The 25,209-nt window shown below is 45.3% G+C and overlaps 1 protein-coding gene across 14 annotated transcripts in view; it reads left to right on the top strand.

Annotated features, from left to right (window-relative positions):
* Nucleotides 1-8,376: 8,376 nt before the first annotated feature.
* The window catches only part of LOC118358374 (smoothelin-like), a 54,922-nt gene continuing 38,089 nt past the window's right edge, over nt 8,377-25,209 (top strand). For 8 of the 14 annotated variants that reach the window (XM_052478830.1, XM_052478833.1, XM_052478834.1 and 5 more), the window contains exons 1-4: nt 8,378-8,733; nt 10,671-10,749; nt 11,342-11,420; nt 11,865-11,944. In XM_052478830.1, coding sequence (XP_052334790.1) covers nt 8,582-8,733; nt 10,671-10,749; nt 11,342-11,420; nt 11,865-11,944 — 390 coding nt within the window. In that variant the 5' untranslated portion in view covers nt 8,378-8,581. The other 6 variants (XM_052478832.1, XM_052478838.1, XM_035736131.2 and 3 more) reach the window with 6 other exon arrangements.

Below are 25,209 nucleotides of genomic sequence, written 5' to 3' on the forward strand. Positions count from 1 at the left end.
CATTTTCATTTCCTCCTCTCCTGCCTGCGCCCTCGAACCTGTCCTACTCTGGACATGCTTCCAGCCCATGTGTCATCTGTGTGAGCCTGTCTGTCTCTGTCCCAGTCCCTGACTGTGTGTTGCTGATTGCCCTCCTTGCTTCCCTCCACTCCTGAGTCAGCAGGAATGTGAGGAATGACCTGGCCTTTCCCACTCTGCTCTTGTCTGCCCATTTTTGGCATAATGACACTCATTTTCCTTAATTTCTCTCCTGACATCCTATCCCACCATGAACTATTTTTTTTGTCTCCCCTTCATTCATATCTTCTCTTTGTCCTTTCTCGCTCACTCACACACACACACACATTTTCTCCTCAGTCAAATTACACGGGTACCCCCTTGAGTAAGAGGCGCTTAGCTCTGTATTTGACTAAACCACAGAGGCCTCAAACCCAGTGACCCTGTGCCTTCCCCACGAGTAGTACTGTACCTCCTGGTTCCTCCTTTACCAGTTACAGGGGCTGTTCAGGGTGGCTTGTTTAAACCCCAGTTTACATCCCCTGCTACCCCTCACACTCCTTTAAGTTAGGGAGCCATTGGCACACTTATGATGTGCCTGGGCCATGTGGGCTGTTCCAGGAACGTTTTAGGTCTCCCAATGCAGTCTGTCTACCAGAGGAGATGGGGCTCTTCATCCCTACTTGTGTTGACAGGTTGCTGTTGTCTGTTGGAGTAGAGTCCTGCTACCTGTCCCACCTGACGGGAGACTGCTTCCTCTCCACTCTCCCATACTCTTTGTGCTGCTGTCAGTGACATTTTAAAGCACCTGGTTTACACATTCTGTGTGCTGCCTGCAGACACGCATACACACACACACACACTTTTCATCCTGCCTCTGTCTAATAAAACACCTCTAACTGATGAAGCCACTTGAGGATGTGTAAAGGCTCCGTGCTTTGGGATGAGAGTTCTAAGTAGCCACTTCATCTGCGGTCTCAGTCAACCGCCATCCACAGCACCCAGGGAACTGCTCCATAGCAGAGAGAAGCTACATACCCATAGATGTGAATGTCTATGGGATAGTACCTGGGGCTCAGAGAGAGCTAGAGAGCTGGGCTATTAGTTTACAGTCAGTCTGGCCCAGCCTCTCTCCTAGAGCCCATTAGGTTTACGGTCAGCCTGGCCCAGCCTCTCTCCTAGAGCCCATTAGCTCAGCAGCAGCTGGGACGCTGTCTGTTTCTCAATGTCCGCTCCATGCTCAGGTGGTCCTCACTCGGTGCTTTATTGAAGTTAAATGACTTGTCGCCAAACTATAAAACCATGACCCAGCAGCAACACAAACCTGCCTGGCTCTCACAGACTAATATACAACTAACACTTCCTACTGCTCAATCTCCATGTTGAACTTCCTTGGATTATTTAACAAATCAAGGGAAAGTCGCACACTGAGCACTCAAAAGGATTACGTTTAACTCTGGTCTACGACTGATCAGAGATCAGGCATAACATTTTCAAGATGCTGGGGATTCTGCTGTGTGTGTTCGGTGGGGCAGGGTGGCCATAACTCCGCCCTCTCTTCTGAACGCTTGTCTTAAGAGGTCCAGATGGGGCTACCATGCGAGGCAGGCCGGAGAGAAGAGGGTAGGGCCTGTTTCCCATGGTGAGGCTGGGGTGAGCATGGAGCCATTCCAGAGGTGCTTTGACTGCACTGCCACAGTTGTTTGACTTTACAGGGCAGAGGAAGGCCAAAAGGCTCCAGCAGCACAGCACAGCACAGCCAGACTGGCTAATTACCACTCTGGAAATGGAGCACGACCCTCTGTTTATGTTGTCTATTACAAACATTTGTGTTTTGTGTGGGTGGGTGTTCTTAAGTGGTGGAAGAGGGTGAGTGTCTTGTCAGCTCTCTTAGATGTGTGTTCCAATGTGCTTGTTACGAATCCCTTTTGGCCCGACAGTCTAGGGGGGGATGGTAATGAGACCCGTAACATAACTCATGCAAATTATTATTGTGACAAAGTAAAAGTGTGCACGAAATAACCACAACAGAAATCTACCGTCAAACTCTAGGTTTATTTATAAACACACGGTAATGGGGGGAGCAGGAAAAGGGGCTGAGCTGGACCCAAGGAAAGAAACAATAAGTATTCAAAAACACCCCTAAGCTAGACTAGCCTACTTTAAACAACAGCTAACTAACTAACCAAAAATACAGTGGGTGGTCCGCCCAGTTCTAACTAGTGTATTTAACAAAGTTCACCTACGGGTAGTGTATGCCCATGGGCGACTTGTCTTGGTTTCCCCCTTTTCCCACCAGCAACAAACAAATACCATAACCAAAAATAATACTCACAGGTGATGACAAAGTGCTATGAAGTGCTTTAAACAAAAGAGAGGTTAAGACACAAAGCGAGAGTGAAACAGAGACCTACAGACATGGCATTACAGAGAGATTGAGCTGAGCTCTAGAACAAACAAATGATGGGGTTTTTAAACCATGGGGAAGGAACTGTGATAGGATAGGAAGTAGGAGGAGGTGTGTCTTCTGATTGATGATTGATTGTTGACTGATTGGGGAGTGATGGTTTTCACCTGTGAGGAGAGAAGGAGAGAAAAAAAAAACAGGATACACACACACACACACAGGGTAACTGTATCCGTAACACTCCCACCCTTAAAAGAGCAACCCTAGGGGTTGCGACTACAGTATTTCAATGAATACTTACAACAAAGCAACAACCTTGCAAAACATTCAGAAATAATTTTCACACACGAGACAATGCATCTGCCAACACATTATCAGAACCCTTTTTGTGGCGGATCTCCAAATTATAATTTTGTACAATCAGCGCCCAACGCATAAGGCGCTGGTTCTGGTTGTACATTCGGTGGAGAAAAACTAAGGGGTTATGGTCAGTATATACAATTACGGGTAGGGCACTGGAACCAATATATACTTCAAAGTATTGCAGAGCCAACAACAAAGCAAGAGCTTCTTGTTCTATTGTCGCATAGTTTGTTTGACATTTATTAAATTTACGTGAAAAATAACAAACGGGATGATCCACTCCACTCTTGTCCTGCTGCAGTAGAACAGCACCAGCACCTCTGGCACTAGCATCTACCTCAAGTTTGAACGGTTGTTCAAAATCTGGAGCAGCAAGTACAGGTGTACTACATAAGAGTGCTTTCGCTGATTCAAAAGCTCTCTTACAATCAGGGGACCACACAAATGATCTAGCCAGACTAAGCAAAATCGGTCAATGGAGCAACTACCGCAGAGAAATTTTTACAGAAGCTACGATAGTAGCCAACCATCCCTAAAAAGCGGCGTAGCTCTCGTCTGGTGGTAGGTGCAGGGAATGCAGTTATAGCCAAGACCTTGGCACCAACAGGGCGCACCTGTCCATGGCCAACCTCTTTACCGAGATAGGTAACAGTAGCCTTCCCAAACTCGCACTTTGCCAAGTTCAGGGTTAGAGAAGCAGCTGCCAACCGTTCACATACTACCCTTAGCGAGTCAACATGATCTGACCACTCAGACGAATAAATCACTAGGTCATCAAGGTATGCACTACAATTAGGAACGCCAGCTAATACGGAGTTAACCAGTCGTTGGAAAGTGGCTGGTGCATTTCGCATCCCAAAAGCCATAACTGAGTACTGTAGGAAGTTGTCTGGGGTCACAAAGGCAGAAATCTCAGAAGCACGTGAAGTTAACGGAACCTGCCAGTAACCTTTTAAAAGGTCTAACTTGGTTACATACTTAGCAGCACCAATAGTGTCGATACAGTCGTCCAGTCGGGGTAACGGGAACGAATCTGGCATTGTGACAGAATTTACCTTTCGATAATCCGTACATAACCTGGACGTACCATCAGGTTTAGGAACCAAAATGCAAGGAGAACTCCAAGGGCTTGAACTTGGCTTAGCCAGGTCATTCTCCAACAAATATCTCACCTCATCCCTCAGTATCTTCCTCTTGGAAGCGTTGATACAATATGGGTGTTGCTTGATAGGTGTAGCATTTCCAACATTAATGTCATGTTCCAACACATTTGTGCGAGTAGGAACGCCATTAAAGAGACTTGGAAAACTGTGGTAGCCTCACAATATCATTGGCCTGTCCATCCGTTAAATGAACCAGACCGGATTGGATAGACAGCAGCATTTCTGAGTTGGGCAATCTAACACACTGCTGCTGAGTATTGCGCAACTCCAAGCCATCAACATCATCAATATGACAGTCCACTATCATAGCAGTAGTAGCAGAGGAGACAGCAGTACCTTCCTCTGTTTTTGAACTCTCTAACTGTGTGCTGGGTCGGGCGTGGTAAGCTTTCAACATGTTAATGTGACACACACGAGATTGGCGTTTTCTATCAGGAGTTTGAAGCACATAGTCAGTTTCACTTATTTTCTTTTCAATTAAATAAGGACCCGAGAAACGAGCTGACAGTGAAGATCCTGGAACAGGTAATAACACCAGTACTTGGTCACCTGGCTGTAGTGGACGAGAAACAGCCTCTTTATCATAGTGTCTTTTCATGCTCCTCTGTGAGGAAGACAGAGCTTCCTTTGCGAGAGCACAAGCTTGGTGTAGGCGCTCACGAAAGCGACTAACGTAGTCCAACACATTCTCATCTCTGGTACACAACTCTTGGGACAAGAACTGTTCTTTAAGGACTTTCATTGGTCCTCTCACTGTGTGACCAAACACCAGTTCAGCCGGGCTGAAACCTAGGGACTCCTGCACAGTTTCACGAGCAGCAAACAAAACTAGAGGAACTCCCTCATCCCAATCTTTCTCAGATTCCAAACAATATTTACGTAGCATAGACTTCAGTGTCTGATGCCATCTTTCAAGTGCACCCTGAGACTCTGGGTGATAGGCGCTTGACACACGGTGCGTAATTGACAAGGATTTTAACACATGCCTGAAGAGCTTGGATAGGAAATTGGTTCCTTGATCGCTTTGTACCACCCTAGGTAACCCGAATGTCGTGAAGAATCTTATTAAGGCTTTACTCACTACCGGGGCTGTAATCCTTCTCAGAGGAATGGCCTCGGGGTATCTTGTAGCCATACACATTATCGTTAACAAAAACTGGTTACCCGATTTTGTCTTCGGTAACGGTCCGACACAATCAACCACCACATGCTCGAATGGTTCACCTATGACAGGTATGGGACAAAGAGGAGCGGGAGGAATAACCTGATTTGGTTTTCCTGTTATCTGACATGTGTGGCATGTCCGACAGAACTGAGCCACATCTTGTTTTAAACCCGGCCAAAAGAAATGTCGATGGATCCGATCATAAGTTTTTGTGATTCCTAAATGACCAGACCACTGGTGATCATGAGCAAGGGATAACACATTTTGTCGAAAGGCTGTAGGAATCACTATTTGGTAAACAGCATTCCAATCTCCATCCGCGTCAACATGGGATTTCCATTTACGCATAAGGAGATTACCATCAATGAAGTAAGCCACGTTCTTCTTCTTCACATCTTCCAATGAGACAACACTAGAAAAACATTTAGCAAGCTTGTTGTCAACCTTTTGGTTAGCAATCAGCTGCTCACGAGTGACTGGTAACTGTATTGCATCAGCAATAAGTTCAACGTTCTTTGCTTCTTTCCTGGGCTGTTTGTCAGAGGTGATCAGCTTCTCAGAGGTATCACACAATCCATCTTCTTGATCAACCTCTTTGAACAGAACAGTGTTCGACAAATCTCTCGTCACCCTCTTGTAGTGCCTGAGCACGAGTGACAGCACAAGCAGGGAACACATGTGGATAACTCTGTGCCAGCTCATTCGAGAGAGAGTGGTCACTTTTATCCAATACTTCCAATTCGGGTACTACCTTTCCTCCGGCAATATCGTTACCCATTTTAAAGGTCACACCTTTCACTGGCAACATAGGACGTACCCCCCACTCTGAATATTCCACTGATTAACTCAGAGTGTACTTTCACAAAGTGCAATGGCACTGCGACAAAACCCATTTCAATACCCTGCACTAACACACTGGAACCACAGTATGTATCGTCAGATAAGGGCAACACATCAGACAATATAAACGACTGCGCCGCACCAGTATCTCTAAGGATTTTAACCGGTCGCTGAGACGCTTCGTCATTCGTTAGGGACACAAACCCCTCGAAAATGAATGGTTCATAACTGCGGTCGGGGACTGAGACTTTCAAACTACAGTTACCCTGAGGCACCTGTTTTGTTGCCGACCTCTTAACCGTACGAATTAGAGCAACACCTGTTGGTGGCTTGGCACGAAGAGGCATCCCTTGTTTGCGTTTAAGCAGGAAGCAATCATTAATCATATGTCCTACTTTATGACAATAGAAACAGGGACGCTCATTCTTCTGGCGTGCTTGATATACTACTGCTGGCCGACTAGGGCTAAAGGTAGGAAACTCAGTGGCTCTACTCTCGGTTTGAACCGAAAACACTCTTGTGCGTCAACACAAACTCGTCTGCCAACACAGACGCTTCTGCCAGGGAGGATACTTTCTGTTCGTTTAGGTAAACTACAATGCGTTCGGGTAAGCAATTTTTAAACTCTTCCAACAAGATTAACTCCCGGAGAGAGTTGAAATCAGTTACCTTACTAGCAGCATGCCATTTATCAAACAGATTTCCCTTGTCTCTAGCAAATTCCACATAAGTCTTACTAGAAGACTTTCTATGAGACCTAAATCTCTGTCGGTATGCCTCAGGCACAAGCTCATAGGCACGAAGAACAGTAGCTTTGACCACTTCATAATTCAAACTGTCCTCCAGAGGTAGCGCTGACAAAACCTCTTGGGCTTTACCAGTTAATTTACACTGAAGTAATAGGCACCATACCTCTTCAGGCCATTTCAATGCTACGGCTATACGCTCAAATACACAAAAATAGGAGTCAACCTCTGACTCTCTGAACAAAGGTACTAAGGCAATCTGCCTACTAATGTCAAACGTGTTTGAGGACATAGTAGGTGAGGACGGCTCACAAACAGGCACAGTAGGACCGGAGGCTAGCCTCGCTGTCTCTGCCTCCAGTTCCATCTGGCGCATTTTGAACTCCAACTGCCTTTGTTCTCTGTCTGCCTCAATTTTACACATCTCCAAATGCCGTTGTTCTCGTTCTTTTTCTGCCTCTATTTTACACATCTCCAACTGGAGAGTCTCTCGCCTAATTTGGGCTCTCTTCTACCTCCAGTTGGAACTGTGCTAAACGGACATCCCTCCTGGCATCACCATTTGACAGTGGGGAGAGTGGATCAAAACGGGACAATGTGGCTGGTGTTTTAGCCTCTCCCTCATTATCAGACACCAATGGGCTCACAGGAGCAGCAACATCCCCTACAGGGGTAGTAGGCTCAGGCAGCGGTAACACAAGCACCTGCTCTTCCAACAATACATTTAATACTAGCCGTTTAACCTCCGCCTTAACTAAACTCTGCGGAATCGATACTGAATAATGGTCAGCCAAGGTCATTAAATCAACTCTACGACATTTGTCAAAAACCTCCCACAAAGGGTTATCCAAAAAGGATTTCAAATCAAAAGTAGTCATTTTACACTACTTCACAAGTGCCAAAGAAAATAGCAAACACTAATGCTACTTCAGCTATGACGCTCAACATTGAACTATACCACTACAACAATCTACATGAGCGGCATGGGTGTCAGTTATGACAGATCCCGGATGAGCCCCCACTTATGTTACGAATCCCTTTTGGCCCGACAGTCTAGGGGGGGGATGGTAATGAGACCCGTAACATAACTCATGCAAATTATTATTGTGACAAAGTAAAAGTGTGCACGAAATAACCACGACAACAGAAATTTACCGTCAAACTCTAGGTTTATTTATAAACACACAGTAATGGGGGGAGCAGGAAAAGGGGCTGAGCTGGACCCAAGGAAAGAAACAATAAGTATTCAAAAACACCCCTAAGCTAGACTAGCCTACTTTAAACAACAGCTAACTAACTAACCAAAAATACAGTGGGTGGTCCGCCCAGTTCTAACTAGTGTATTTAACAAAGTTCACCTACGGGTAGTGTATGCCCATGGGCGACTTGTCTTGGTTTCCCCCTTTTCCCACCAGCAACAAACAAATACCATAACCAAAAATAATACTCACAGGTGATGACAAAGTGCTATGAAGTGCTTTAAACAAAAGAGAGGTTAAGACACAAAGCGAGAGTGAAACACAGAGACCTACAGACATGGCATTACAGAGAGATTGAGCTGAGCTCTAGAACAAACAAATGATGGGGTTTTTAAACCATGGGGAAGGAACTGTGATAGGATAGGAAGTAGGAGGAGGTGTGTCTTCTGATTGATAATTGATTGTTGACTGATTGGGGAGTGATGGTTTTCACCTGTGAGGAGAGAAGGAGAGAAAAAAAACACACAGGATACACACACACACAGGATAACTGTATCCGTAACAGTGCTCCATTGCTGACCCTCCCGCTCTTTCCCTGTGTGTGTGTGTGTGTGTGTGTGTGTGTGTGTGTGTGTGTGTGTGTGTGTGTGTGTGTGTGTGTGTGTGTGTGTGTGTGTGTGTGTGTGTAGCTGGATGGGACGATGGATCTGGATAAGAGACTGCTGATCCGTTCAGCCATCAGAGAGCTGAGGAGGAGGGAGATGGAGGACATGGAGGCAGCCCTGGCCAGAAATCGCTTCCGGCCAACAAATCTCAGCCAGAACGACGACAAAGAGAACCAACTCACACATAGGTGAGCCTCCTGAATTTGAATATAAACAAACACACACACATACAGACAGACCCCTTACCTATTACAGATTGTACCAGTCCAGGTGAGCTGCCTGGAGACTGAGACAACAAGCACACAAACCCGTATAAAGCATTCCATCTCCTTCTGGGGCGGCAGGTAGCCTAGTGGTTAGAGCGTTGGACTTCTACCCGAAAGGTTGCAAGATCGAATCCCTGAGCTGACAAGGTAAAAATCTTTCGTTCTGCCCCTGAACAAGGCAGTTAACCCACTCTTCCTAGGCCATCATTGAAAATAATGAGAATTTGTTCTTAACTGACTTGCCTAGTTAAATTTTTAAGGTTAAATAAATAAAAAATCATTCTCCAGGGAGGCCTTCAGGGAATTTGGGCCACGACACTGCAGATCGGAAAAACCATAGTAGAGACGGGAGGTGGAAGAACAAATGTTCTATTTTTCGTTATGCGAATACACACCTGTGTAGGCATAACATTAATATATTCTCATACATTTCTAATTTGATATCCCTAACAGTATCTCTGGCATAGCCTACAGACGAAAGCACACCCATTTTATTAGGCAGCTGGAAGCCATATCCTGGAGGTAAAGACGTCAATGCAGTCGTTTGCGTTCATTTTATTTATTTGTATTTCATTATTCATTATTGACCCGTTACAGCAGGCTTTAGTATTTACTGGTTCAATGATTTGCAACCGCCAGTACCCGTCATGCCACGCAGACGGACGAAAATGGATGACTTTGCCTTAGCTCCACCACCGCTTCCTGTCTGTTTATTACACCAGTTTGTATTTATTAGAATCCAATTAGGAACAGGGTTAACAGGCGAACATCATTTTGTGTGCCCATCATCATCATTGTAGTTTGTATTTGTTTTCTTTGGGCAGTAATGGTAGTGAGTGAGTTGAGGCTGGAGCGTCTAGGCCAAGCCCTGTGGGCGGCTTACTCCTCCTCCTCTGCTAATTAATGACTGGCTTTACTACAGCAGCTTTACTGCAGCCAGCCAGGGCTCCAGCAGACAGCCAGGGCTCCAGCAGACAGCCAGGGCTCCAGCAGACAGCCAGGGCTCCAGCAGACTGCCAGGGCTCCAGCAGACAGCCAGGGCTCCAGCAGACAGCCAGGGCTCCAGCAGACTGCCAGGGCTCCAGCAGACAGCCAGGGCTCCAGCAGACAGCCAGGGCTCCAGCAGACAGCCAGGGCTCCAGCAGACAGCCAGGGCTCCAGCAGACCGCTGCTCCTAGCTGACTCCTGTTCTGGGCTGCACTTCAGACCTCCCAGATCCCCAACATGAGGACAATGGCCCTAAGCTCCGACATCTACTCCTACTGGATCACATTAGGAACAATGACTGTTAAATTAGTTATATTTGCTGTGGTAGTTAGATTACTTGGGTAACAAAAATAACAGGACATGCCCCTTCAAAGCTGGTGGAATATGTGTATAAACTACATGTGCAGGCACGGGCGCGCACATAAACAAAAGCCTTCTGAAAGCAACATTATTCTTTGCTACTCACTCGCAGAATGTAAAATATATTCTCTTCCAACTTCCACACTTCCTCCAATCCCAATAAGGCGAGGCGAGAGGGAAAGAGAGGCAGATAGATATTCAAGGATTGAGAGGAGGAAGAAGAAGTCTTTGCCAGGCTGTGTGCTTCTCTCCTTTACGTGTTTCTCATGCTGGGGAATCTCTTTTTCTGAAGCATGACATTTTTTTTCCCATCTAAGAAAAACTGTCTGGCGTCTTGGGTTACTCCACCGCCTGCCCGTCACACGCTATAGTTCCGAGTGGAGCAGTGAGGTCCACAACACTCCCAATGTGGATTACACTGCCCCACGGGCAACCCTAATATGTGCAGGTTCAAACATCACCAACTATCATATAAGCAGCACTCTGTGTCAGTGTGTGTTTCTGTATCTCAGGTCAGAATTGGGGGGCTCCCTAGACGTGCTCTCTGTGAAACTACAAGCCATCCAGGACATTGAGGAGCTGACTGGACTGGTGAGGGAGTGGATGTGCACCACACACACTACTTGTGAATTTACTCTTAGACATCATCAATACTAATATTTCACAAGCCTCCATAGGCAATAGACGAACCTCCCGTAGGCCATAGACGAGCCTCCCGTAGGCCATAGACGAGCCTCCCGTAGGCCATAGACGAGCCTCCCGTAGGCCATAGACGAGCCTCCGGTAGGCCATAGACGAGCCTCCGGTAGGCCATAGACGAGCCTCCGGTAGGCCATAGACGAGCCTCCGGTAGGCCATAGACGAGCCTCCGGTAGGCCATAGACGAGCCTCCGGTAGGCCATAGACGAGCCTCCGGTAGGCCATAGACGAGCCTCCGGTAGGCCAAAGACGAGCCTCCGGTAGGCCATAGACGAGCCTCCGGTAGGCCATAGACGAGCCTCCGGTAGGCCATAGACGAGCCTCCATAGGCACACACTTTCCTAGACTAGTGACTAGATGGTTATATTACTAGTCAGCCTGTTTTTCTCATCTGTTTCTAAAGCTCTATATGTCCTTCTGAGTTTGTCATGAATGGTTCTGAGCATCACTGTCCCTGTGTTGTATTGGCTGTCCTGTCTGTCAGCTGCGCGGTGCCAATGAGTATGAGGAGAGGAAACTGATCAGAGCTGCCATCCGCCGCCCCCGAGACGAGGAGCAGCAGGGTGAGTACAGAGGAAGAAGTGGAGGTAGAAAGCACAGCATGTAGATCCTGGACAGATCCCTGGTGTTCTAGGTGGGACCCAGTATCAGGGGTGAGGCAGCGCTTCTCTACCTCTGACATGTGTGAATCTGTACAGCACTCATGGGCAGCGGTGCAGATCCTACCTGTGATGGTGGTGCAGTCCATTCCTGCCATTCCTTGCTTCTATCTGGTCTGTATGAGGCCCCCAGCATACACACCCTTCCTCCAGGGGGCAGGTACACAGCGCTCCCCTGCTGCCTGATGAGAATATTTGATAGGTTTGGATCCTCTTCCCCCTTATCAATACTCAGTCATCACCAGAGTAACCACACAGGCCTCCTTGTCTCACTCTGTGCTCAAGTTTTATGGCTCAGCTGAGGTGTGTGTGTTGTGTGTAACCAGTTGCTTGTGGTGTGTGTTTCAGGTACATGGGAGAAAGGGAGGACCACCGGCCGATGTCTGGAGTCTGAGGGCCTAGAGCTCCAAAGCAGCCTGGGAACAGGGGTGAGTACAGAGATGGGGGAGAAAGAGAGGGAGGTGGTAGAGCAGGAGTGAGTACAGAGATGCAGGATGGGGGGGGCAGGTAAAAGTACAGCGAGGGAGGTGAGGGAGCAGGAAAAGTACAGCGAGGGAGGTGGAGGAGCGGAAAGGACAGCGAGGGAGGTGGAGGAGCGGAAAGGACAGCGAGGGAGGTGGAGGAGCGGAAAGGACAGCGAGGGAGGTGGAGGAGCGGAAAGGACAGCGAGGGAGGTGGAGCAGCGGAAAGGACAGCGAGGGAGGTGGAGGAGCGGAAAGGACAGCGAGGGAGGTGGGGGAGAAGGGAAAGTACAGCGAGGGAGTTAGGGGAGCAGGAAAGTACAGCGAGGGAGAAGGGGGAGCAGTAAAAGTACAGCGGGGGAGGAGGAAGGTACAGCGGGGGAGTAGGGGTGATTACAGAGAGGGAGGAGGGGAGAAGGCAAAGTACAGCGAGGGAGGTGGGGAGAAGAAAAGTTTAGCGAGGGAATGTATAGCGACGCAAGGAATGTATTTCCATTCTTTAAACCCCATTCATTTCTGGCCTTGTAGACACAGAGACAGAGAGGAAATGTGCTCTGGTGTTTAGTGAAGACAGTAAATCCTTGGTCATATGAACACCCTGCGAGCCAGGCCGGTCATTTTACACACTACTATTTACCCAGGCTGTCACTCTCCACACACTTATGTCAGTCACACTGAAGGGAAATTAAAATGTTTGATTATGTGTGGCAACCAGAGCTGTGTGTGTGTTTGTCTGTTTCTGGCTGTGTCGGAGAATGGAAGAGAAAAGCAATGTAGTCTCTCTCCCATTCAACCTCCTCCTCCTCCTCTCTTGCTTTCTCTCTTCTTTCAGAGGCTTGGGGCTTTGCATGTCAGAAGCCCTTTAAAAATGTGGTCAGGAGAGCCCCCCTTGTGGTCAGTGAAGTGAACTACTGTATTCATAACCGTAATACTTCAAGATGAAATCCTATATTTTATCCTGTGAAAGCATTGCAGGTTGCCTGATGAGCTTAATGTGTTGATAATGCTTAGAGACATCTCTGTTAAACAACAACATAGTCTCTAAGAGCAGCTTGCCTGGGGCCAGATGCTAATCTTATTGTTGCTTGATCAGTTTGTCTCCACTCACCCCCGCACTTCAAAAGACAGCATCCCTATTGGGGAAAAAGTTTGTTCTTATTGTATGCTGTCATTCCTGTAGAAATTGGGTTGGTGATGGGGGTTAGGCTACATGCTCAGCCGGAGTTACTATGACAGAACAATGCTTAACGGTCTAGTACCTGCGGCGGCAGGTAATCTAGCGGTAAGATAGACGAGCCAGCAACGACGGGTTGCCGGTTCGAATCCTGGGTCCAATGGGAAATATCTGTTAGGAAGTGAGCAGGCAACTGGAGGGTTTTTGCTGCTATCAAATCCTAGATGCCATTGCCTGCCATTGTGCCATTGAGCAAGGCACTTAACCCCCCACAACAGCTCCCCCATCCCAGTGTGGCAGCCCCCCTGCACTTCTCCGTTAAAAAAACAGTATATGTCTTTCGGAGGTGTTTGGTTAAGAGCGGAAGTCAAATTTCGGTTGGACCTTGTGGGCATTTGACCAATAAAGTGATCTTAATTAGAAGTCCTGTCTTGGTTGTATTTCCTTAATCTGGTTTTGTTTGTCATAGATGTTGGCACCAAATACTGACTTTAGTATTGTGTTAAACTATGCAATAGTAAGATGCTGGAGGGAATAGTTCAGCCCACACATCTAGCAGATGAGAATTAGTGGCTGGCACCTTCTATAAAGGTCGTATGCAATACTATGTATGTGCCTGTTCTTGTTCTTGACTGTGTCTCTAGTTGATCAAATACAATTTTATTTGTCACATACACATGTTTAGCAGATGTTATTGCGTGTGTAGCGAAATGCTTGTGTTTCTAGCTCCAACAGTGCAGTTATATCTAACAATACACACAATCTAAGGTAAAGGAATGGAATTAAGAATATATAAATATTTGGAAGAGCATTGTTAGAGCAGCATAGACTAAGATATAGTAGAATAGGATAGAATACAGTATATACATTTGAGATGAGTAATGCAAAGTATTTAAACATTATTAAAGTGACTAGTGTTCCAATTATTAAAGTGACCAGTGTGTCCCATATGCATTGTATATTTGAGCCAATGTCTGAGCTCAGTGTGTACTAGCGACTCCTGTGTATACTAATGACTCGCGCACTAGTGGCTCCTGTGGCGGGCCCAGGCACAGTGCACGCTAACCAGGTCGCCAGGTGCACGGTGTTTCCTCCAACACATTGGTGCGGCTGGCTTCCGGGTTGGATGTGCGCTGTGTTAAGAAGCAGTGTGGCTTGGTTGGGTTGTGTTTCGGAGGAAGCATGGCTTTCGACCTTCGTCTCTCCCGAGCCCGTACGGGAGTTGTAGCGATGAGACAAGATAGTAACTACTAACAATTGGATACCACGAAAAGGGGGTAAAAAATAAAAAGGATTGTAATATCCCATAACTTAAGTAAAATTAGGAATAATTCTGAACAATGGGACCAGCGATGCTAGTTAGCAATGGCGCTGGTACTATGAATCTGAAAAGCTTCCTCATGAAATGAATAGGTCATCCTTACCTGGGTATCTTCAACTGACGTTCTAGACAGGAAGTAGCAATAGCATTTTTGGGGTTGTGGGGCACACTGCCTGCTTCCTCTCAGGTGGAGGGGCTGTTCTGGCCCCTCCACCTGGGGCTCCAGGTGGGGTGAAGGGGAGAGGAGAGGGTGAGGTAATGGGGGCAGACGGACACCACCAGCACACCAGCTGTGCTCCAGCAGTCTGTCTTCAGTCAGTCTGCTCCCTCTGTAATGGGGCCGTGGCCAACAACAACAACCGCAGCCACCAGCAGCAGGGCTCCTTCCACACATCACAGGAGCGGATCTCTTTGAGCTACGCTTGATTGTCCTGGGGCAGATGGAGGCCCCAGATAATGGCCTATAGTTGAGACACGTGTGCACACACACAGGGAGTAGAGGTCTATGGCAGCCAACTACAGACAACTGAGTGTAGCAAGCAGCTACTGACACATACACTGAGTGTACAAAACATTAGGAACACCTTCCTAATATTGAGTTGCACCCTCTTTTGCCCTCAGAATAGCCTCAATTAATCTGGGCCTAGACTATCCATGGTGTCAAAAGCATCCCAGAGCGCTAAGAACCTTGGCGTGATCCTGGACAACACCCTGTCGTTCTCAACTAACATCAAGGCGGTGGCCCGTTCCTGTAGGTTCATGCTCTACAACATCCGCAGAGTACGACCCTGCCTCACACAGGAAGCGGCGCAGGTCCTAATCCAGGCACTTGTCATCTCCCGTCTTGATTACTGCAACTCGCTGTTGGCTGGGCTCCCTGCCTGTGCCATTAAACCCCTACAACTCATCCAGAACGCCGCAGCCTGTCTGGTGTTCAACCTTCCCAAGTTCTCTCACGTCACCCCGCTCCTCCGCTCTCTCCACTGGCTTCCAGTTGAAGCTCGCATCCGCTACAAGACCATGGTGCTTGCCTACGGAGCTGTGAGGGGAACGGCACCTCAGTACCTCCAGGCTCTGATCAGGCCCTACACCCAAACAAGGGCACTGCGTTCATCCACCTCTGGCCTGCTCGCCTCCCTACCACTGAGGAAGTACAGTTCCCGCTCAGCCCAGTCAAAACTGTTCGCTGCTCTGGCTCCCCAATGGTGGAACACACTCCCTCACGACGCCAGGACAGCGGAGTCAATCACCACCTTCCGGAGACACCTGAAACCCCACCTCTTTAAGGAATACCTAGGATAGGATAAAGTAATCCTTCTCACCCCCCTTAAAAGATTTAGATGCACTATTGTAAAGTGGCTGTTCCACTGGATGTCATAAGGTGAATGCACCAATTTGTAAGTCGCTCTGGATAAGCGTCTGCTAAATGACTTAAATGTAAATGTAAATGTATTCCACAGGGATGCTGGCCCATGTTGACTCCAATGCTTCTCACAGTTGGGTCAAGTTGTCTGGAAGTCCTTTGGGTGGTGGAACATTCTTAATACACACGGGAAACTGTTGAGTGTGAGAAACCCAGTAGCTTTTCAATTCTTGACACACGCACACCAGTGCGCCTGGCACCTACTACCATACCCTGTTCAAAGGCACTTAAATCTTTTGTCTTGCCCATTCACCCTCTGAATGGCAAACATTCTCAATTGTCTCAAGGCTTATAAATCCTTCTTTAACCTGGCTCCTCCCCTTAATCTACAATGGATTTAACAAGTAACATCAATAAGGGATCATAGCTTTCATCTGGATTCACCATACTATGTGCATGTCAAATCAATGCAGTATATCTCTTCTATCTTACATTCAAATGAGAAATAGGTATACACATGTCCAACTGTGGTGGGAGTTTTTGTGTATCTATCATAGCTGTTGCTGCATGCTCTGTTTTTTTCGCCAGACATCAGTGGGCCTGCTAGTGGTTGTTGATTACTGTGTTTATAATGAACATGCTTAAATTGAGAGGGGTTGGCTGAGGTAAAAGTTTCCTTCTGGCCAGTAAGGAAAGTGTATTTTGTACACGTTGCAGCTTTAAACTGTAATTACTGTATGGGTAAAGGAATTTTGGCTTGAAGAAATAACTTTTGTGGGACAAAAATAATATTTATTTGTTTAATGTAGTCTGAATTCTAAGTGCAGCGGTTAAATTCTAAATTTCTATTTAGTCTGAAGTAACATGCCAATTAAGGCAGACTCTGTACTTGCAAAAACAATGGAGCGTAATTTGGCAGAAACAAAGAAAAAGTGTCTCAAATGTAATTTTTCAACCAGGCGACCTGCTAACTTGTATAGAGCCCCAAAGTGAAGGTGTCATAATACCCAGAAAACCTAGCGGTCAAACAGGGAAATGGTTCCAATCAGTTTTCCACCATTCATTTTTCCCATAGGGAATTTTAGATGCACTTAAAATAAGGGCTGTGTTTTGTGTAGGTTTACCCTGCCGTGACGTTTTGATTACCATGTTATTCTCTCTCAGACAAAGTGACTTTTATCAATATATTCGGCTCGATTTACTCTGATTCTAAAATGATCATTCACATCAAAGTAGGAATCATGCAAGACTACAAATCCCTGCAAGCTCCTGCACGTCATCTCTAGGTAGAGGACACCTTTGCTAACCGGTATTGTTTCAATTTAAAATTTGCACAAGACAGTTCACATAATTGTCGATTTTAAATACATTTAGCTATTTGTGCAAAAATTCTGCAAACATATCCTCTGTGTACAACGTATAACACCAAATAATGCATGCAGAGCAGAATTAGTCCAATACCCGCTAATTATCAAAATCCAGAAAAGAGCTGCTAAATTCTACAACCACCTAAATGGAAGTGATTCCCAAACCTTCCATAACAAAGCTATCACCTACAGAGAGATACACCTGGAGAAGAGTCCCCTAAGCCAGCTGGTCCTGGGGCTCTTTTCAAAAACACAAACAGAGCCCCAGTACAGAAACTCAATTAGACCCAACCAAATCATGAGAAAACAGAAAGATTATTATTTCCAATGTGTCAAGTAATTAACAAAAAAATAGAGCAAACTAGAATGCTATTTGGCCCTAAACAGAGAGTACACAGTGGCAGAATACCTGACCACTGTGACTGACACACAATTAAGGAAAGCTTTGACTATGTACAGACTCAGTGAGCATAGCCTTGCTATCGAGAAACGTCACTGAAGCAGACCTGGCTCTCAAGAAAAGACAGGCTATGTGCACACTGCTCACAAAATGAGGTGGAAACTGAGCTGCACTTCCTAACCTCCTCCCAAATGTAAGACCATATTAGAGAGACATATTTCCCTCAGATTACACAGATCCACAAAGAATTTGAAAACAAACCCGATTTTGATAAACTCCCATATCTACTGGGTGAAATTCCACAGTGTGCCATCACAGTAGCAATATTTGTGACCTGTTGCCACAAGAAATGGGCAACCAGTGAAGAACACCACTGTAAATACAACCCATATTTGTTATTTATTTTTCCCCTTTGTACTTCAACCATTTGTACATCGTTACAACACTGTATATATACGTAATATGACATTTGAAATGTCTTTGTTCTTTTGTAATTTCTGTGAGTGTAATGTTTATTGTTCATTTTTGTTGTTTATTTCACTTTAGTATATTATCTACTTCACTTGCTTTGGCAATGTTAACATATGTTTCCCATGCCAATAAAGCACCTTGAATTGAATATAGAGGAGGAGGGAGAAGGAGCCCTGTGGTGAAAGAAAGGGAGGGGAAGTGGAGGGAGTGGCCTATGTGTGTGTGTGTGTGTGTGTGGTGACTGAGAGTAGAGGCAGGGTATAGGACGTCCTGACTACGAGAGTGAGAGAGGGTGACAGATAGGCAGCAGAGCCAAGAAGGTAAATGACATATTCTAGTTCTTCCACTCTAACAGACCTAGGTCTACTCCTCTGAATACCTGTCATTTTTTTCATACTTTTTTTCTTCCTTATCAATTTCCGTGTACTTCTCTTAACACAAACTCATCCATGTTTCTTGTTTCTCTTTGCATTGAGACCTGAGGACCTGGCTGCCTGAAGTTTAACTGAGGTTTAATTTTAGGATAATTGGGCAGTCCTTTCAGATAATTTATTTCTATTGGTTTCAGAAATCCATACAAAATAGTATACAGGTGTGTGTATTTTGAGCACATTATTGTTAAAGTAAATGGCGACTTTACAAATGGTTATTCATCAGATCTGTCTCCGTGGCCAGGTATGGATCAGGTGAGGTGGCAGAGACGGACAGAGTCTTGTTCACTAATCTGATATGATCATAAACTTGTAACCAACTGAGACGAGCAGTTTATGATGACTGGTGTAATGGCAACCAACATCTTCTGTACTGAGTGAATATGTGCTGGAGAAAGGGTAAAGCAAGACAAAGGGAGATGGATGGAGGAAGGGAGAAACTGCTTTAACTGGGCTTTGAATGAGGGCTGGGTAAGGGAAAAACGGGAATGAGGTTTATGGGTAAATTCTCTGTGGGTTGTCTCTTGTCCAGGCTGTGTGTGTGTGATGCAAAAATGATTGCTACTTAATTCTTGCTACTGTATTTCACTCACTAGAGGTGGACCGAGTGTGTGTGTGTGTGTGTGTGTGTGTGTGTGTGTGTGTGTGTGTGGTTGGTTCCTCAGGCTTTGCCATGCAGTCATGGAAAAGGACCCTGTCTCTCAGCGAGCCATGTGCAGGCATGGAGAGGAGTGCCTGACCTCATCACATTCTGATCTCATCTGCAGACTGATGGATTCAGTTTCCATGGGAAATGAGCCAATTCTAACCCAGGTAGCTGCAGTAATCCCTGGTTTAGCTGAGCTGCCACTGCTCTGCATGGTGAAGTAGTCTGACATGGCTCCGTGCCTCAGTCTGCTCCGCCTCATTGTTGTTTCTGTGGCTCTGAGGGTTCAGAGGAGTTCAGATGGCCCACGCCTTGCTGTGGTCAGGCCAGTGGACAGTTGCCATTTTTGTGTGTTTACGGTGCTGTTTTTTCACAAATACAACCCTGACCGAAACAAACAGCCTCCTGAACCCTTATGGTGAGACCATGAGCACCACAGAAGGAAATAGGAGCCCAGCTCAAACACTGAGGCCACAGAGTTGATGAGGCCAGGGCACTGGAGTGGGTCTGCCTCTGCTCTGGTTCCACTCTGTCAGGTCTGCACTGTTTGCCTGGGCCAGTCACCAGAGACCAAAGAGAGCCTGCTAATGACAGTTTGGAATTGACAGGTCGTGGGATTGGATCGTCTGCTCTTTCTCTCTTTTTTTCTATCTCACACACCATTTTATCTCTGTTTCATTCTGTCTGTCTCTGTGACAAGTATGTTCCCTGTGGTTTAGTGGGAGCTGTGAAACCAACACTGTCTGGTTGTCTGTTTCCTGGTCGTGGCAGCTGAGGGGAGGGGGAGAAAAGAGGAGGAAAGGGGAGGAAAGATTGGGAGCGGTGTTTCCAGCTCAAATGACATCTCCCCTCAGCTTCTTTGAATGAAGAACCTTCCTGAGGGAGAGAATATTTTAAAGCAACTTCTCATTCTTCTATATTTTCTCTCTTATATATTCTCTGAATCAGCTATTTAGGTTTGGGGAGATTTGTCCGACCTGCAGTCACAGGCTGGTTCTGGCTCGTCATTAAGCTGATCTGAGAGCAGTGCTCCACCTCAGTAAACAGAGTATAAAGCTTCTGTTTGTGTTCTCTGCTGGTGCTGGGTGACTGTGGCACATGACACAGAGGCTGTTGATTAGCCTTTCTGTTTGTGTGCTAGACACTCTGTCCTCTAATCAAGGGTTTTCCAAACTGTCCTGTCCCCCACCCCACCCTAGCACTACACAGCTGATTCAAATAGCCAACTCGTCATCAAGCTTTTAGTATTTTAAATCAGCCGTGTAGTTCTAGGGTAAAAAGACAACGTGCACCCGGTGGGGTGTAGGTAAGCTAATTGAGGCCACATGATTCACTTTCTCCTCAACCCCATTCAGATTAAACAGCCTACCTGTTGGTTGAGCCTACTCCTTTTCCTTTCGCTAAAGTTTCTGCAATTTTATTCCATCTTGCATTGCGTTAGGGAACTCACTCCACTTGCTACACCTAGAGTCTCCTTGCCGCTTTGATTTTAATAAATGAATAATTTGAAATGGTATACCCTTGTATGTAACAATGTAACATGGATATTTTTATTTAGATAAAGCCTTTTCAGTGTTAAAATGGGCCTATACATGTTTTCTGCAAAAATGAATACTCACGAAAGTATTGGAATACTAAAGTCCGTTCGGATATTCTAATAACCGTGCCCATCCCTAGTTTGTGTGGTACCAGGCTTTGTTCACTCTCACCTCCCTCTGATCACAGCCTGATTTGATTAACTATTTTCACAAGGCTGTAATTTTCACCCTTCTCAAACTGCTGACAGCTTTATCAGCCCCAGGATAACTGGCATTAAGCAAATATGTGCTGTGTTTGTGTGTCCCAGATTTTATGAGTTTAGAGGTTGGTGGATTTGAGTCAAATATGCTCGAGGCCTGTCCCTAACCACCGCCTCTGTGTGCTTCATTACATTAGGTATACATGTATTAGTAGTGGCACTCTGCTGTAATTCTGGCAATTTTATATAAGTATTCAGACCCTTTACTCAGTGCTTTTGTTGAAGCACCTTTTGGTAGCGATTATAGCATCGAGTCTTCTTGGGTATAACACTACAAGCGTGGCACACCTGTATTTTGGGAGTTTCTCCCATTCTTCTCCGCAGATCCCCTCAAGCTCTGTCAGGTTGGATGGGGAGCGTCGCTGCACAGCTATTTTCGGGTTTCTCCAGAGATGTTAGATCGGGTTCAAGTCTGGGCTCTGGCTGGGCCACACAAGGACATTGAGACTTGTCCCGAAGTCACTTCTGCGTTGTCTTGGCTGTGTGCTTAAGGTTGTTGTCCTATTGGAAGGTGAACCTTTGCCCCAGTCGGAGGTCCTGAGCGCTCTGGACCAGGTTTTCATCAAAGATCTCTGTTCTTTGCTCCGTTCATCTTTGCCTCGATCCTGACTAGTCTCTGCTGCTGAAAAACATCCCGCAGCATGATGCTGCCACCATGCTTCACCGTAGGGATGGTGTCAGGTTTCCTCCAGACCTGATGCTTGGCATTCAGGCCAAAGAATTCGATCTTGGTTTCATCACTCCAGAGAATCATGTTTCTCATGGTCAGTCCTTTAGGTGCCATTTGGCAAATTCCAATTGGGCTGTCATGTGCCTTTTACTGAGGAGGCTTCCATCTAGCCACTCTCCCATAAAGGCCTGACTGGTGTAGTGCTGCAGAGATGGTTGTCCTTCTGGAAGATTCTCCCATCTCCACATAAGAACTCTGGAGCTCTGTCAGAGTGACCATCGGGTTCTTGGTCACCTCCCTGACCAAGGCCCTTCTCAACCGATGAATCAGTTTGGCCGGAAGGCCATCTCAAGGAAAAGTCTTGATGGTTCCAAACTTCTTCCATTTAAGAATGATGGAGGCCACTGTGTATTTGGGGGCCGACAAAGCTGCAGACATTTTTTTTGGTACCCTTCCCCAGATCTGTTCCTTGACACAATCCTGTCTCAGAGCTCTATGGACAATTCCTTCGACGTCATGGCTTGGTTTTTGCTCTGACATGTACTATCAACTGTGGGACCTAAAATAGACAGGTGTGTGCCTTTCCAAATCATGTCCAATCAATTTAATTTACCACAAGTAAACTCCAAGTTGTAGAAACATCTCAAGGATGATCAATGGAAACAGGATGAATCTGAGCTCAATTTCGAGTCTCATAACAAAGGGTCTGAATACTTATGTAAATAAGGTATTTGTTGCTTTTTTTGTCATACATTTCTAAAAATCTGTTTGCTTTGTCATTATGGGTTATTGTGTGTAGATTGCTGAATTTTTTTCATTTAATAAATGTTAATATAAGGCTGTAACGTACATTTTTTGGTGAAAAGTCAAGGGGTCTGAATAATTTCCGAAGGCATTGTATTGTATTCTCTTCTTCAATAATGTGCAGCGAATTCTACCAAAGATTTTATTTTATATTGACAAGATAGTCAAGTGATTGCTCTAACAATGGAAATGCATGTCCTCGAAGATGGAAGGCAAGCTGGAGGAGGCGAGAACAGGTGGTACCGTTCTAGCCAATGAGAGGGCAGATGCGGGCGTGAACAACAAGCACAACACAACTTCCATATGCCACTTTTATCCACTTATCAGTGCATTCATAACAGCCTAACCATTACAAAACTTATATTTTATCAAATTAGCAATTACATTTTTTGCTGACCAAATTTGACTCTCTCATTGACCACCATACAACAATTCCTCACTTAACGGTCTTCTTTTCGTGGACAGATTTTGGGCAGAGTAAACCCTCTCACTTTGCCTCTAACTGTCTGATTCTACTAGATTAAAAGCCATAATGAGTGTGATATACGGCCATTTATTAAAGTATACTTGATTTTTGAAATTTCACATACTCTAAAACACAAGTGTGGGTATTCGTTTACCAACTCAGTGGCCCGGGGGTTAGAGTGTCCGCCCTGAGATTGGAAGGTTGTGAGCAATGTTCCCTCTAAGCTGCACGCATGCGTGCCGCGCAGAATAAATATCAGCCCACGCAGAGAAGCACTAGATTGAACTTCACTCAACTTTCTAGAGTTTTCCCCGTTAACACTATGAACGTTTACTGTTGGAAATGTGTTTGAATCAATGCAACTTTCTATTCAAACTATTCAAACTATGCAAAACTATCTGCAATAGATTTTGTTGTAGGCAGAACACATCAGTGTAGGATTCTTTCACATTGACATGCATGACTCATGCCCATACTCTACACAGACCGGTGCGGCATAACCAATCAGAGCTGTAGTAGGCCTATATGCAAATAGACCATTGCCATATGTATCTGTACCATTCACTTTGAACAGGACTGTGTTTACAGCATGAGCGGTCATGAGTAGATGCGCTTATTTTGAGATCAAAGCAAGAGCAAGATCATATCCTTTGCTAGTTAGTGAGTTATTAGCCCAGTTATAGGTAATTTGTAATCAGCAATAGGGGAGTGAATGCTTCCTACAAGTGCATTTCTAGCCATCTTTGAAAAGTGAGTCGGGTAAAGAGCCTTTTTTTTTTGTCTTAAATGGGCAGTGTTGTATTTTGAGACAGGCTGGAATAAGCTGTAGCCAATAGGCAGAGGGTAATATAATTTGTCCGATTCTCTAATGATTGTGTAATGATGTGGTTTCTTGAATCAAACTAAACATTTTCAGCCACCTCCTTGAAGGACAAGTAGATAAACATATCAAGCCCTGCATGTTTGGAATGTAGGCCTACATTGAACACCACACGTTGGCTGCTACTGTAAGCTGAATGATATAACCACTATTTCCATGTTAAAATGTTATGGGATACATTTTTATCCATTGTTTTTGATGGTAGGACACTGATAAGCCTACATTATGATCAAATAGCCTACTTGACCACTTTTAAAACTGTAACTTAAAGCAGATACAGACTCAGAGTTCACAGTAAATGCGCACCGGAAGTTGCACAGAATTTTCACAATGTTAAAGTTTGTGCACAGCAGACCTGAAATTTGCTCAGTGCCGATAGAAATTTGAGAGCACATTGGTTGGCAGTTCAATCCCTGGACGAGACATACCATAGACTGTAAAAATGGGACCTGATGCATCTCTGTTTGGCACTCAGCGTTAAAGAGATCGATTGGGGGTAAGGCCCAGCAACAGACTAGCATCCTGTCCAAGGTGTGTACTTGTACATCAAGCTGCCTCACGCTACAGAAACAGGAGATAGGGCAGGAGCCTATGAGCCATTACGACTCGCTAATTACTATGGGTATTCAGATACGGCCACTGTTCGATGTTTGCAGTTGTTTGTTGTAATATGAGAAGACTAAATTGTGTTTACAGTGCCTTCAGAAAGTATTCATACCCCTTGACTTATTCCACATTTTGATTAATTTATCAAACAATACCTAAAATGTACAAATGTATTGAAAACCAAATACAGAAATATCTCATTTACAAAAGTTTTCAGACTCCTGAGTCAATACATGTTAGAATCACCTTTGGCAGGGCTTACAGTTGTAAGTCTCTAAGAGCTTTGCACACCTGGATTGTACAATATTTGCACATTATTCTTCAAACTCTGTCAAGTTGGTTGTTGATCATTGCTAGACAGCCATGTGCAAGTCTTGCCATAGATTTAAGCCGATTTAAGTCAAAACTGTAGCTAGGCCACTCAGGAACATTCAATGTCTTTAATCAACTCCAGTGTATATTTGGCCTTCCTCTAGGATTTTGCCTGTGCTTAGCTTTATTCTGTTTATTTTTAACTCCCTAGTCTTTGCTGATGACGAGCATACCCATAACATGATGCAGTCACCACTATACTTGAAAATATAAAGAGTGCTACTCAGTGATGTGTTGGTTTTGCCCCAAACATAACGTGTTGTATTCAGGACATGAAGTTTAAAAAAAAAAGCCACATTTCTTGCAGATTTACTTTAGTGCCTTATTGCAAACAGGATGCATGTTTTGGAGTTTTGTTTTTATTCTGTGACAAATGTACAACTTCTCTTACCGTTTAAACTGACATTTCTTTATTTAAACTTTTAAACAAAATGTAAAAAAAATAATTACGTGAATTCACGAT

The sequence above is a fragment of the Oncorhynchus keta genome, chromosome 25, assembly GCF_023373465.1.
Source record: "Oncorhynchus keta strain PuntledgeMale-10-30-2019 chromosome 25, Oket_V2, whole genome shotgun sequence".
Classification (NCBI taxonomy): Eukaryota; Metazoa; Chordata; class Actinopteri; order Salmoniformes; family Salmonidae; genus Oncorhynchus; species Oncorhynchus keta.